A 14,654-nucleotide genomic window follows, 5' to 3' on the forward strand; every position below is an offset into this window, starting at 1 on the left:
GTCACAGACCAGATATGCAAGTCTGTTAGCTGAGTTAGAATGCTGTGTGAAGTTTTGTTCCAACCTTTGATGATACAGAAAAGAAAAAAAAAAGCACAAAAAGAAGGAAAAAATATTATGACGTTTGGGACACAGGACACAAAGGACACAGAGCATCAATGGCACAATTCATCCTGCACCAGAGGATACAGACAAAACTCAGACAATAATTTCTATGCAGTTAAGCTATAAGTGACTGACAACAACATTCAGCATTCAAGAAAATGGCAGAACAAGAATCCAAAGCCTGTAAATAAATAAAAATAAAATAAAAATCACACTCTACGTTAGAAAAAAGGTCCTGGGAAATGGAACACCAAGAGAAGGAGAAATGAGGCAGATATTTCTGGAGATACTCCAGTCAAGCTAGGAAATATATCTTCCAGTGTCAGTAGTGCAACTGAGTTAACTTCAAGGGTAACCACAATGGTTAAGTTCAGCCTAGGGAGACCATTCTCCCACTGTCAGCACAGAGAAAGACAGACTCCTTTGGGAAGACAATTCAAATAGTTTAATTTTCTGCTCAGACTTGCCCTCTAGAGGAGTCTTTCCCCACTGGCTATAAAGGGAGCCTAAGAAACCTGACCGACTGACCTCCTTGGATCTAGTCTGAGGAATTAAGGGAACAAGGATATTATGGAGTAATGAGCAGTGCTATTCCTATGATTTTATCCAAGTTGACAGCTGTTTTGCTTTTTTCATGCTTGACAATACAGATTACAATTTCACTCTCCATAAAACGCATTATCCTGCACTAAGCAAAGACAAATCTCTGTAAAGAAAGTAACTGCTGCTGCTTAAAACATTACCTTACCAGTGAGATGCAGGTGCTGGCGCTGAGCCTTTTGCCAGAGAGCTTTCCTGGGTCCTTCACCTCACAATAACATAGCAGTACTTCTCCTACCTTGTTGCTTATAACATGACAAATTAAAGCAGATAGAGGATTTTAGACTTGGCAGCACAACCCCACCCCCCCACCCCCCACGTTTTTAGCATTAACCCCGCAAAAAGCAGCCAATTTTCTCCAAGGAGATGTGAAAAAACTTGGTGGAGCTAGCACATCTATTTATCATTTAGTTCTAAGAGAGAAATATACACTAAAGTTAGGACATTTGCCACATTCACAGTTCTTTGGAAACCTGACAAAATAAATTAACCTATGCTTATACAGTTCATCTCTGTCAGCATATTGTGATAAGTTTTCTTTTAACACACTAGACACAAGTACTCCTGTTTTCTGGACTTATTAGTGTCTCATTAAAAGATGAATTTTAGAAATTTTATCCTAAGAATCCAGTTAATTGTATTATCTAAAGAAACACAAATTGTTCAAATGGATAGTTTTTGGATGCATTCTGAGAAGCACAAGCACAAGACTCCCTAACATACAGTTAGATTCTTCTGCATCTACTCTCATATCTGAACCCTTAACGTACCTGCAAGGGAGGAGAAAAGGGATCTATGAAGAGCATGACCTACTTATTCCTACTCCCTCCTGTTGCTGGCTTTCCTTGCTGTGTGTCTTTTTATAGACATGAGGTGTTGGGTAACATTAGCACAGGTCTGCTTTGACACTGCAGGAAAAATACAGTTTGAGGGGGTGGGAGTGGGTTGATCCTATAGAGTCCCCATCTTTTCCATTATAAATGTAGGCAAATGCTTCTGTATCAGCACAGCAGTAATGCTTTGTGCAGGTGTAAGCAGCTGTGAAAGGTGCACAAAATTGGGAATGAGTTCAAGGAAACTGGATGAATTGTAGAGGGGATCTAAACCAGTTGAGTAAAGGAAGATCAAAAGCTACGGTCTTTTCTGTACCTCAGAGTATCACTTGTCTAAATATAATTTTTAAAAAAGAGAAATTTGGACTTGTGCTAATTGATGTGAGGTGTGAGCCAGATGCAAACCTGCTTATAGCAAGTAACTTTTTCAAACTGTCAAGGGATTTTCTTACCTTGTCAGATCATCAGAGCTAGTGTGGCTTGTGTCTGGGAGCCTACCAGAAACCTTGGGATGTCACCAGACATCAGTAAGGTATCCTAGGGGTGGGGCACACAGAGTGCAATTCACACATGCAATGGGCAAAATACAAGCCTTCAAAAGAGATCAGGCACAAGTGAAAGTAAATACGACTTTTTCATTTAATGGAAAATTCACTAACTTTGTGTCTATTCTCCCATCTTAGAAATCATCCAAGTTCTTTGTACAATAAACAGGTAAAATAGCACTAACTCCCAGAGAGTCGCGAGAAGTCATGAAAGAGAAGGCACTAGCTTTTCCTATTGCTCTTTTACTCCGGAAGAAGATTGAGACGAACAGGAAGTAGGGAGAGGGGAAGCAGAGGAAAATATTCTGATCCCTATTGTATAGTTTTTACATAGTGCTCTTCCTTCTCCGACTGTGGGTATAGCGTTCCTGCTTTTTCCTCTTTTACACGCAGATTTCTCGCAGGGGTGGTGCTACTATGTCGCGACGGCGACGGCACAGTGACGAGAGCGATGGTAAGTATGGATGGAGTGAGTTCCAGGGTCTGGACTCCGCGTGCCCTGCGCTTGGGGCCGTGTTATCCTTAGGGCTGGGGGAGTGGTAAGTCTCGGCTGAGATAACTCCCCGCGTTGCCTCGCCTTTGGTTCGGGGTGGTGGCGGCTCACACTGTTCCTCTGTCAGGACTTGTAGGGCGTTCTGGTGCAAGGAATCGGCTTACGTAACTGGGGCTAAAGACTGCCCTGAGCCGTTGCTTCGGTCTGCCTCAAATACGGGGAGCGCCTTGGGTGAAAGTAAACTTATATCAGAGCACTCAGCTCTGCATATGTGTAGTCAGAAGGATGTGCTCTCACATCATGTAGAGGCTTTAATGGAAAACGCTCAGAAAACATTGAGAATGGAGAATAACTGACTTCAGAAACTGAAACAAGTGCTGTTTCTCTTTATAACATAAATCTGCATGAGTGGAGAGTTGGACAGTTTTGTGACTAGCTTTTTCAGATTTTCATTGCAAAGATAAACTGGTTTTTAATCACACTTTTATTTTTTAATTGCTTTGATGTGCAGTTTTTTCTAAGCTTATAACCCCCCTAAAAATATAAACAAGGATTCTTAATATCTTTTTTTAATGTATGCTGAAGAAGGTGTTATTAAGCAAAATACACAGTAACTGATAACTCTGTAAAGTATGCTTAGTTTATCTCACATATACTGTCTCATACAATAGTAGAAATGCAGAATTATTTCTAAACAAAATTTGAGATAGCTACAATGTTAACTGTTTCTACTTCATGGATTAAGTCATCAGTAACATGGCTATACTTTTGTTTTTCTTGTTTATTGAGTCAATTTTGAATGCTTTGTCAGGACTTAAAGTATGTTGCTGGAATGGTAAAAGTATCTAGAGAGTTCTTTTAGAATAAGCAGGTGTATTGGGTCTGGCTGGGATGGAATTAACTTTCTTCATAGCAGCCTATATGGTGCTGTACTTTCAATTTATGACCAAAGCAGTGTTGATAACACACCAACATTATTAGCTATTGCTGATCACTTCTTGCAGTGTCAGGGCCTTTTCTTTTTCCCACTTTGCCCCTCCAGTGAGTAGGCTGGGGGGCAGACAAGATGTTGGGAGGGGACACAGCTGGGACAGCTAACCCAAACTGACCAAAGGGATGTTCTGTACCATATAATGTTATACTCAGCAATAAAGGTTGGGGGGTAGTCTTTCCAAAGTGGTTGTCAGACTGGATAGGTATTGGTCTGCTGGTGGGAGGTGGTGAGTGACTGCCTTTGTATCACTTATTTTCCTCCTGCCCTGTAGAGAATTGAAGTCAGTGGGTTGATTAGCATTGATAATATGCAGTTGTGGCCTTGCCTCGCAGGCAGTGGGTTGATTGACATGGATGATGTGCAGCTCGTTCCCACTAAGTAGTTAAATGCCACTGAAGATGGGGGGGGGGGGGGGGGGGGGAGTTGGATGGAAGAGGAACATTGTGGTCTGACCTCTGGAGGATGGAGAAACAGCATGGACAGTAGAATCTGACTGACAGTAAAAGCCTTGTTGCAGCCTACTAGTTTGTTTAGTTTGTTTGTGCTGCAATGCTGCCCTTCTTCACTCATTAAACTGCTCTTTATCTCAATTAATGAGTTTTCTCACTGTTGCTCTTCCTATTATTTCTTCAATTGTGTTGGGGGTGGGGGGAGTGAGTAAGTGGCTGTGTGCATGCTTGGCTGCTGGCTGGGGTCAACCCACCACAGCAGGCAAATAACGTTTAATGTATTGAAACAGGGCAAACTCGCAAAAGGAGGAGAACGTCTGAGCCATCTGAAATTGAAGAGAGACTTGAATCTTTAATATGCAGAGTGGGAGAGAAGGTATAAATACTATTTCCATATTGTTTTGTGACTTGGGGTCCTTGAATGTAATATGTTGTTTTCTTTGGTTTATATGTTTTAATGTGTTAATAGAACATTAGCGATCCAAAAGAAGAAAATCCATTGGAAACTTCCTAGCTGGAAAATTGTTGGCCTCAGTAAAACTTCTTTTTTTTTTCTTTTTAAAAAAAAGAAAATTCTTAAGTGCTATCCCTCTGATACCCCTCTGCTAGTTATACTTCAGCATTGTATCATTCCAACTCTGAACTTTATCACTGCTTCCAGTTTTTTTGGGGAGTAGAGGGAAGCTAATGAGATACATACCCAAACAAGCAAACAACAAAAGGTTCCACCACTGTCACAACTGATCTTGGGACTTGGCTGGGTTTGGTGCTTTTAACAAGCATAGAAAAAAGGGTGACAGCAAATATTATGGGTCTTATACATTAATTTAAGCCACGTACAAGCTATGTAGTTGTTTCACTTCCCCTAACGTCATTAATGTAATGTTTAATTTGGTTACTGAGAGACCTCTGAAGCTATGTTAACTCTTCCTAGGAAAACACTAGAGCTCCTTGCTATGGAAAACTCACAATTGAAGCTCCTCTTAGTCATTTTTGCTTCTTATTTCTAGCAAATGAGAAAAATTGTGAATTCCTAATGGGATTTGAACCATTGCTAACAGGAAAAAAAATGCAAAGTAATATTTTGTTTTATCCTATTTGCTTGTCTTCTGTTTGTTACTATGGGAATAGTTGATATACCTGATTGATGAGAAGACACCATTTTCTTTCTTAGAGTACTTCCTCTCTGGAGAGCAACTTGGAAGGTCTAGCTGGTGTCTTGGAAGCTGATCTACCAAACTATAAAAGCAAGATATTAAGAATTCTTTGTGCTGTGTACGTATGCAGAAGATTTGGGAGGTGCTCTGTTATCTATGCTAAATAGAAAAGTTTAAGTATTTGAAGCACTTTAAATGGTGTGAACAGCTTTTAGTTCTTGAACACTGTTATTGCTTAGGGTTTGTCTTACTTCGGGCAAAAGAAATTTGAGAAGCTTAGTCTGTTGGCTTAGGCATAAATCAATGAAAATATCCATGTGCAGTACTCCTACTTGAAATGTGTGCACGAGGTCATAAGCAAAGTAGATGTCAGAGCTGCTTTCTTGTTGCTATGGGGAATATGCTGGGTAGTATCTTGTTTCTGAATTGAATGGTCACTAAGGAAAACAAAAATCTGTTAAGTGCTAATTGTTATCTGTGTATTTCTACTTTTCCTGTTCCCTTTCTTATGGGCTGAGGTGCTCCTTTCTCCATGAACCTACCCTGTATGTAATAGTGGAGAGATGAAGGGACTAGAGGTAGGCTCTGCCCTTGGCTAGCAGCACTTCTTCCTCTCCCTAGCAAAGTCCTGGAACAGAGTTGCTTTGTCTGTTGGGCCGTTAGGGAAGTTTCCCAGGAGAGTATTGTGTGGGGTCTGCAATAGTATACCACATTGGGGGTGGGGGTGTTTCAGTGCCAGCTTGTGCTATAGCTGTAAGGAAACTTTAAATCAATTTTGTAGCACTGTTCATAAACATAAATCAAACAGTACATGTTTCCAACAACAGCTGAATGCCTTTGAAGGCATGGAATTAGCTCACACATTTACAAAACATTTGAAGAAAATAAGTGGTTACAATAGGATCTAACCTGTCTATTTCTTTAAGACCTTATACTGAAAATTGCTTACTTAAGTTCAAGATACTTACAATCAAATTTAATTTTTAAGTGATGTAAAAAGTTTACATGTCTTGCGTATTCTTGCTGTTCTAGCATAATAGAATGGCTGACATGCTACACTGAACAAGTTGTCTTAAATGGTATTGTTCAGTCATATTCCCATAGAGTATATAAAACATTGGAAAACGAGGCAGAATAGTCAGAATGGTTACTAATATATATATATTTAATTAACAGATTTTTGCTTTAAAGTGACTGATATTTTAAAAATCTGTTAAATTATATATTTGGGCAGTACTTAAAATTATATTACTAGAAGCTTTTGTCAAATGTCATTCCAGTCTTATACCTTATGTCCTTTGCTTCAATAACAGCTTTTGTCCAGATTAAAAGTTTTTGCTGAGTTGGAGACTGCAGCTGAAAATGTCTTAAAGTGTAGTTGCTGTAGGTTTTAGAATCTACTATAATCCTAAATGCTTATGAGTTAAAAATAAAGAGAAAATTTATTGAAATGTAGTTAAAAGTAGTGTATATATTCCTAAAGAATTATAGTCCTAAAAAGGATGTTCTGTAATTTTTTGTCGACAGGACACATGAGGTTAGCAGTTTACCTTGCTTAAACACAAGAGAAGCATAACATATACAAAGCAGATTCAAAGATGCTATGTAAATGCAATGATTGGCATGTGATAAATGAACATCTAACAAAATGCTTGGATTTCTTCATTTAAACCAGTGCACGTCTATTACCAGAAAAGCTTACCATTTACACAACGTTAGTTGGGTTGCTGAATGCCAGGAACTACAACTTTGGTGGGGAATTTGTAGAAGCCATGATTCGTCAGCTCAAAGAATGTTTGAAAGTCAACATGTATAATGAAGCTGAGTACTTAGTAAGTGGAATCTTTCACATCTCTCTTTCCTCTAGTCTTCCTCTCCTCGTCCTCACCCAATATTACTTGCTCTTTGACATCCAGAGGGGCTGGAGGTTTTCTGTATGCAACATGGTTATCCCAATTCTGGGTTCTTCACACAGTGTGCAAGAGCAGATCCACACACCCAGTTGAGATACTTGTTTATTGCATGTCTGTGCAGAGATGGGTGCTAGGTGGTGAATCCACAAAGCTAGCATGTCTCTTAACACATAGTAAAACTTTTTATACAATTAACGTTTAGTCACACTTAATTCTCATTGGTTCTTACAAGCCTTGTCTCCATTTAAAGTTACAGTGGTGTGTTTTTTACCATGCATGTTCTGTGGGGAGGGGGCTTTATTAGTAGGGGGCTCTCTTTGCTCGAGGGTGGATCTTTTAGTATGCTACTTAGGATAATTCACACACAGTTCCAGTAATTTTCTGTTTGGTCTCATTAACCTTTTGGTTCTCCTTGAGCTTATCTTGTTATGCCCCAGCTTGACATATTTATGGTGTCCATTCCTTCTCCCAAGGTCTTGTTTTGTTAACTGTAAGGATTTAACTAACATCCTCTTTTTTTCAAAATTTTCTTGTTTTTCACTATATTTACATTTTTCCCCCTCTCTTTTTTTCTTTTTTGAAGTAAATCATTCTTAAATCAGCATGGTCTTTTCTGACATCCCCATGTAGTGCTCCATAGGCATGCCAGGAGAAAGTGTGTGGGTATTCCTAAGGAGAGGAAAATTTAGGTTATGATTGCAAAACTGATCTCCAAACTGTGTGTGAAATTTCCCACAGTCAAATTAACTCTTGGGAAATCAGAGGTTTTCTTTTTCTTCCTTCCTCCTAGTTTGTTCTACAGGAGAATGTAGAAGGTGAATGAAAGCTATTGATTTCTACTGTGCTCAGAGACAAATACTGATCCTGTTGGGACCCTTTATTTATTTGTTTGGTGGTTGTTTTAAAGACAGCTTATTCCCAAGTGGATAGGTTTTATTGGATGGCTGTAATCAGTTCTGTATGCTCATCCTGCTTGTGAGTAATGAAGACCAAGTGGATAATTTTCAGTGCTGGCTCCTTTTGAAACCACTTCAATTTGATTAGCAGTATACCATTAATTTGGTGCCTTGTTAAAACACGACAGTAGCAGTGGTTTTAAGGGTCTGTCTGTATGAAACTAGTTCAAGTTATGAATAAGTGACTGTAGAAATGCATTTTGTATGAAAGTCCTGTATGAGCAGCATACTGATTTAACACTGATGTGTACTATTATTCTCTGGATAAATGCAAAAAATAAATTTCCATCTTCAGTCTTGCATACTCTGTGCATGTTACTCTGTGTGTGACACCCCCAGCAGCTCCTCTGTCCCACCCCTTGCCCACTCCCCATGTCTCTCTCTGACTCTCACCCCTGCCCCATGTCATGCTCTCTCGCTCACAGGACCCTGCCCCGTGTCTCATGCATGCTCTTTCCAGCCCCTGCCCTTTGTCTTCTGGCTATTTCTTTCTCTGGCTTGTACCCTGTGTCTCACTCTTGCTTGTTCTTTCTCCAGCTACCACCCTGTAGTGCGCTCTGGCTCATGCCTTGTGCCCCCCTCATTCTTAGGCTTGCTCGTTCTCTTGCTCCTGCTTTCTCCAGTTTCTTCCCTGTGATGTTATTTTGCTGATTGACTGTATACGAAGTAAAAATGAATTCCAAATCAAATATAAGAATAAATGCAGTTTAGTACATTATAATAAAGGAAAAATAGCATGGAATATGATAAAAGGAAACGGTACTAGTCATGCACAATATGATAAAAGAGCAATAGGAGTGAAGCACCAAATCATTACTGCAAAGCATTACAGACACTAAGAAAAGGATACATCACCAATTACCACCTTAACATCATCCAGGCCCACACTTTGGCTGAGAAGTCCCATTGCAGCTGGCACCAGGAGTCTCTCTGTAACAGGGAAAATTCCTATGCAGTGCGTCTACCCATAGGTGCTTGCCCACCTTTATACTCGGTGAAAAACAAAAATAGTTTACATACCTAGTATATGTAAACTTTTACATTTAGGCTAAGTGCAGGTGTGCACTGTCTCATGATTCGTAAAATTTGCACACGCCAGGGGCATTGGCCAGATGCCTGAGCATGGTGGAGTTACTGTCATGACATAGCTGCACACAGTATTGATTGTCTGGATCTTCCTGCTCATATCTTGCTTGTTCGGGGGGCTGAGGACAAACACCACCTGCTCATTAAAGTTGTCCCTGAGCTCCCTGTCCAGGTTAAATGATTCATAATTAAAGACAAAGGCTTTTTCATAAGCAGTAATCAATTTAAAAAATTTTAACCACAGATGTGTTCTAACTATTGTGTACTGGATTGCATTCACTATGTCTCACTCAACTTTCTTCAGCAGTCAACTGTTGGTGCCCTCTATTTTGTTCTTTCTTGAGCTCCCACCCTGTCATGCGCTCTAGCTCATGTGTTTTGGCTTGTGCATTCTTGCTGCTGCTTCTCATGTTCCCACCCTGTGACACATTCTATATTGTGCCCTGTGTCTCGCTCTCACTTCTTCAGCTGTCACTGTCCCCCATCCATTTCCACCCCTGCTCTGTTGTGCTCTCTTCCCCCTTTCCCCCTCCCTCTGTGTGTACATCCACCTCACCTCCTTTGAAGTTGAATTAATGCTTGTTTCTTTTTGTGTGGTTGGATGCAAGAGTATTGATTTAAAAATTAATAAAATAACATTTTTGTTGTTGTTCAATAGGTTCGTTTTCTATCTGATCTTGTGAATTGTCATGTAATAGCTGCACCTTCAATGGTAGCCATGTTTGAGAACTTTGTGAGTGTGACACAGGAGGAAGATATACCACAAGTAAGCATAGTAACTGCCATCTCAAGTGTTGTGCTGTTTTTACACAATTTCACTTTATCATGAAGAAAACATTCAGTTAGCATGAATAAAAGGATTTTGTGAGTTAGACAATACATGCATACAGTGAACTACTTAAGTGTTCTGTAGTGAGGTAACTCAAGTAAATTTCTTTTCCTTTGCTTCTGGCAAGTCTATAATACTCAGTGAGTTTTGCCAAGTTTATTGAACAGTTGTAATATATAGCTGGTTTGCAGAAAGATTCTAAACGTATATTTGTTTTCTTATGTGTGCATGTCATGTTTCAAATAAAATGTAACATCTTTCAGGTAAGAATATATTTTTTCTTTGGCTGCCAATCCAGCTAATACACTGTGACTGTGGACTATGGGAATTGGGTTTAGTTATTTCTTTGCTGATGAGTGCATTGCAGTAGCCTAAATATTTCATAGATCACATTAAGGTCACTGTAACAGTGATGCACCTTATGGGTTGCATAACTACTTTATGGAAGGGTCAGTTATTAAATTGTTCTGTTGATAGCTTAGTTCAACTTCAGTTTCACTTTTTTTTTCTTTGTTAACAGTTTTAAGAGAAATTTGTCAGGAAATTTGGCATTGGTAACTTTGAATGATTTAAGTAAAGAGACTCTAGAAGGGTTTTGTGTAGGTCTCCAAATATATTGTATGTCTAAATGTCTGCCTCTTGAATTATACATTCCTGTTTTCAAACAGCCTCTTGACATGTTTTCAGGAACTTGAACTGTCACATGGTTGTAATCCCAAGTATTGATTGCCGATTTAACTGGAGTTGATCTCTGTATCCCTTTAAATAATAATGCATTTGCTACTCTTTGCATTGAGACAAATTCAATAAGTTTGTCAAAGAAATTCCTTTTTAATTTATTTCCTGTAGGTACGATGTGATTGGTATGTGTTTGCATTTCTGTCATCTTTGCCTTGGGTTGGAAAGGAGTTGTATGAGAAGAAAGATGCTGAAATAGATCGCCTCTTGTCCCACACAGAAAGTTATCTGAAGTAAGCTATAACCAGTAAAAATATATTCTTTCTGGTACCTATTCAAGTATGGATCAAAAGCTTTGATTATTGTTAATTTATAAATACTCTAAATTCTGAGACAAAAACAACTGTGAGGAAAAGACTCTGAAAAATAAAATAGATGGAGAGGTTTATGAATCTAAATGACTTAAGTATCACTCTCAACTTCTCTGTGTGTTGAAGGTAATATTTTCTTGATGCATATATGTCTACATTGTTATGACTGGGCTGCTGGTCACCTGTGTCTGTGCCTGTCTGTTTGTGTCTGTGTCTTTTTCTCTAAGTGATTTGAGTTAACATTGCCATTGAGACTAGGCGTCAGTGATAATTTAAATGTTCACAAACCTGCTTTTATATTACTGCAGATCTCATCAGCTTAATAGACCAAATAGTAGTACATTCACAATAAGAAAACATTGCTTTCTTAGATCGGCTTTTTAAGTGTTAGATTTTTTTCCTATATAAACAGGCGTCGCCAGAAAATTCATGTACCCATGTTACAAGTTTGGATTGCTGATAAACCACATCCACAAGAAGAGGCAAGTAGGCTTTATTTATTTTGTACTGTATAAAAGATGCTTTAAAATAATTATTTAGCTGAAGTGTTCTTTGGAAATTTTAAAATAAAGGTGATTTAAGAAGAAATTTAATTCTTTCTGAATCACCCTCCCATGTGTCTTTATTCCAAATGGATTCTAGGTAAGAAGTTCTCTTAAGTCTTGGGCTAAAACTTAGAGCTGCATTGGGTGAGTGGGAGAGCATTTTGTTGCTTGGTGACAGTCCCCTTTAGGAAATGCTGCTAAACAAGGAATTGTCACTGAATATAATGTTCTTGGGAAATGGGGTTACAAGGCTCTGTACTGAAAGTACCTTTTGGAGAAGGAAGATGTAATTTACCCATTAAAATGTTTCCCTTCCACAAAAAGAAAACTATTAGAGTGTTCTTCCTGTGGTACCTTTGCTTTTTACAGCTCTAGAAAGTGCTAGACAAATACAGGCAAATGTTATGCAGCACTAATTGCACCCTCTTTCATAATTAAACCAAAAGTATTAGAGGGGAGAGGTGGCTGATATGCTTTTTTTTTCTTTTTATTGAGCTTTTTACTTTTTCCTCCACTGGACTCACTCCCGTATAATATCAATGTCTGCCTTGTACTGAGGAGCCCAATACTGGACACAGCACTTCAGATGTGGCCTTAAAAGTACTGAATGGAGGGGAAGGATCACTTCCTTTGACTTGCTGGCTATGCTCTTGCTGATAAAGCCCAGAATGCGGATGGCTTGCTTTGCTGCAAGGGCACACTGCTGGCTCATGTTTAACTCGTTTACCAGGACCCCCAGGTCCTTTTCTGCAAAGCTGCTTTCTGGTTAGTCAGCCCCCAGCATATACTGATGTATGGGGTTGTTCCTCCCCAGGTGTAGGGTTTGGTGTTTGCCTTTGTTGAAATGCATGAGGTTCCTGTGAGCACATTTCTCCAGCCTGGCTATGTCCCTCTGAACATCAGCCCTGCTCTCTTTGTACTTACTGCTCCCCCCAATTTGGTATCTCTTAGACTGTATTTAAATCTTTAATTGTAGTATTGAAATAATGTGGGTCTTTTTGTAGGTGGAATGAATGTTGACTGAATTAATATTGATGGAATGAATTTGTGTATCACACTTGGACTCCTGGACTGCACTCTGGTGTTTATTTTATTAGTAAAATGGCAGATGCCTTTAATGTGTGAAATTAGGAGCAAGATTGCTGTTCAGAGTTGTTGTCTCTTGGTTTACTGAATCATTAGATGGCTTCTAATAAGCAATTTAAATAGGTGCTTGTTTGGTTTTTTTCTGAATGCAATAAGGAATTTACCTAAATGTTTGCTAGTCCATACATCGCAGGGAGCTACAAGTTCAGTTATAAAATTCAGCATATCTGAGATTTTGTGTCTTTTCCTTCAGTACTTGGACTGCCTTTGGGCCCAGATTCAGAAGCTGAAAAAAGACCATTGGCAAGAAAGACATATTCTGAGGCCTTATCTTGCCTTTGACAGTATTCTTTGTGAAGCATTGCAGCATAACCTGCCTCCATTCACTCCTCCGCCTCACACGGAAGATTCAGTGTACCCAGTGCCAAGGGTTATTTTTCGGATGTTTGACTACACAGATGACCCAGAGGTATGTATTTTCTAGGGTGGAACTGAATGTGCAATGGGGTGGTGGTTGCGAGGCAGTGCTGGTCAGGATGCAGTATCACCTTTCCCAGAATGGTTATCAGTGTGAAAGTCAGAAGTAATTACACTTTGATACTGCTGGGGAGATTAACTAGATGACAGAGCTAATACTGACAGGCAGATTATTGAAGTTTAAAATTTAATAAGTGATTTTCAGATGTTTTCATTAAGGATATGTCTTGAATGGATTCTTTGATGTCTAATAATATAAATGTGTTCAGGTAGTAGCCTCTCCTTCTGTGAGGATGGTGGTTTGGGTTTCATCAGCCTAGCTGCACATAGGAACTTTATACATTGAAGATTATCCTCTACCCATCTGTTCAAATTGATTAATATAGAACATGGAACATAGTGGTTGACCTGGGTTAGATCAAAAGTCCATCTAGCCAAGTTTCTGTGTCCAGCAGTGGCTAAGAGCAGATGTTTTGACAAGAGAACTTATGCATAGAGGAAGAAAAGAAAATGCTTTCCCCAAGTGCTTTTTCACCTGTTTGCTTCATTTGATGGCCCTCAAATCTTGCGTTGAAAGAGACAACAAACATTTGTTCTCTCCAACCTCTCTAGGCAATTCATCATTTATAAAATCTCTAGCATATCCTGATTCAACTGTGTCTTTTCTAGGTTGAATGATAGTAGCCTGTCTAATTGTACCTTATACAGAAGCTGTTCTATACCCTAGGTCATCACCATCACCTTTTTCTGAAACTTTTCCAGTTCTGCTACATCCTGTTGGGGGAGGGGAGAGTGGCAAGTATGAGTAGAACTGCATATGGAATGGAAGATGTGGATGCACCATGAACCTATACAATGGCATAATGTTCAGTGGTGTTCCCTATTCCTTTTCTGCTAAGTCCAGTCTGTTATTGCATACTGAGATAAGGTTTGTATAGAACTATGTTACAACCAAGTTTGCATTCCTGAACAGTAGAGGGCAGTTCAGCGTTCACCACTTTATATGTGAAGCTGGTCTATTTTTTCCCATCTGTAGGGAGAAGTCAACCAGTCATTTTATGGTTATCTTCTACTTTAACACCCAGACACCAAGTTTCTCAAGATGTTTTTTTTATCTGCAATTTTCCGTTAATGGTCCTTATTGTTACCAAGTTATTTAAAAGTAGCATCTGCAAGCTTTTTCGTATCCAACGCCTGCTCCCTTTCCAAATAATTTGTGGATCTGCTGAACAGCACAGGTCCCTGGATAGATTTCTGTGGGATTCTGCTGGTGACCCTCCTCTGCTGTGAGGACTGATTACTTATCTTTTAACCAGTTATTTTTCTGTGTAAGGACTTCCCCTCTTGTACTGTGGTTGCTTAGTTTACATGAAAGCCTTTTGAAGATCTAGCTAGGCTGTCAGCCATGTTTCTCATACACACGATTGTTGACTTTGTTAGAGAACTCCAATAAGTTTGAGAGGCCTGACTTTACAAAAGCTGTGCTACTGCTTCTCCAAACAGCTTCTTAATGCTATTATTTTCTATTAGTTTTCAA

The 14,654-nt window shown here is 39.2% G+C and overlaps 1 protein-coding gene across 1 annotated transcript in view; it reads left to right on the forward strand.

The window, feature by feature from the left end:
- The first annotated feature begins 2,358 nt into the window (after positions 1 to 2,358).
- LOC129734931 (nuclear cap-binding protein subunit 1-like) overlaps positions 2,359 to 14,654 on the forward strand; it is a 63,925-nt gene continuing 51,629 nt past the window's right edge. The window contains exons 1-8 of the mRNA XM_055700356.1: positions 2,359 to 2,537; positions 4,310 to 4,395; positions 5,194 to 5,294; positions 6,852 to 7,008; positions 9,790 to 9,897; positions 10,810 to 10,931; positions 11,422 to 11,491; positions 12,894 to 13,109. Coding sequence (XP_055556331.1) covers positions 2,501 to 2,537; positions 4,310 to 4,395; positions 5,194 to 5,294; positions 6,852 to 7,008; positions 9,790 to 9,897; positions 10,810 to 10,931; positions 11,422 to 11,491; positions 12,894 to 13,109 — 897 coding nt within the window. The 5' untranslated portion in view covers positions 2,359 to 2,500. The remainder of the gene's footprint in view (positions 2,538 to 4,309; positions 4,396 to 5,193; positions 5,295 to 6,851; positions 7,009 to 9,789; positions 9,898 to 10,809; positions 10,932 to 11,421; positions 11,492 to 12,893; positions 13,110 to 14,654) is intronic.

Source organism: Falco cherrug (assembly GCF_023634085.1).
Source record: "Falco cherrug isolate bFalChe1 chromosome W unlocalized genomic scaffold, bFalChe1.pri SUPER_W_unloc_1, whole genome shotgun sequence".
NCBI lineage: Eukaryota > Metazoa > Chordata > Aves > Falconiformes > Falconidae > Falco > Falco cherrug.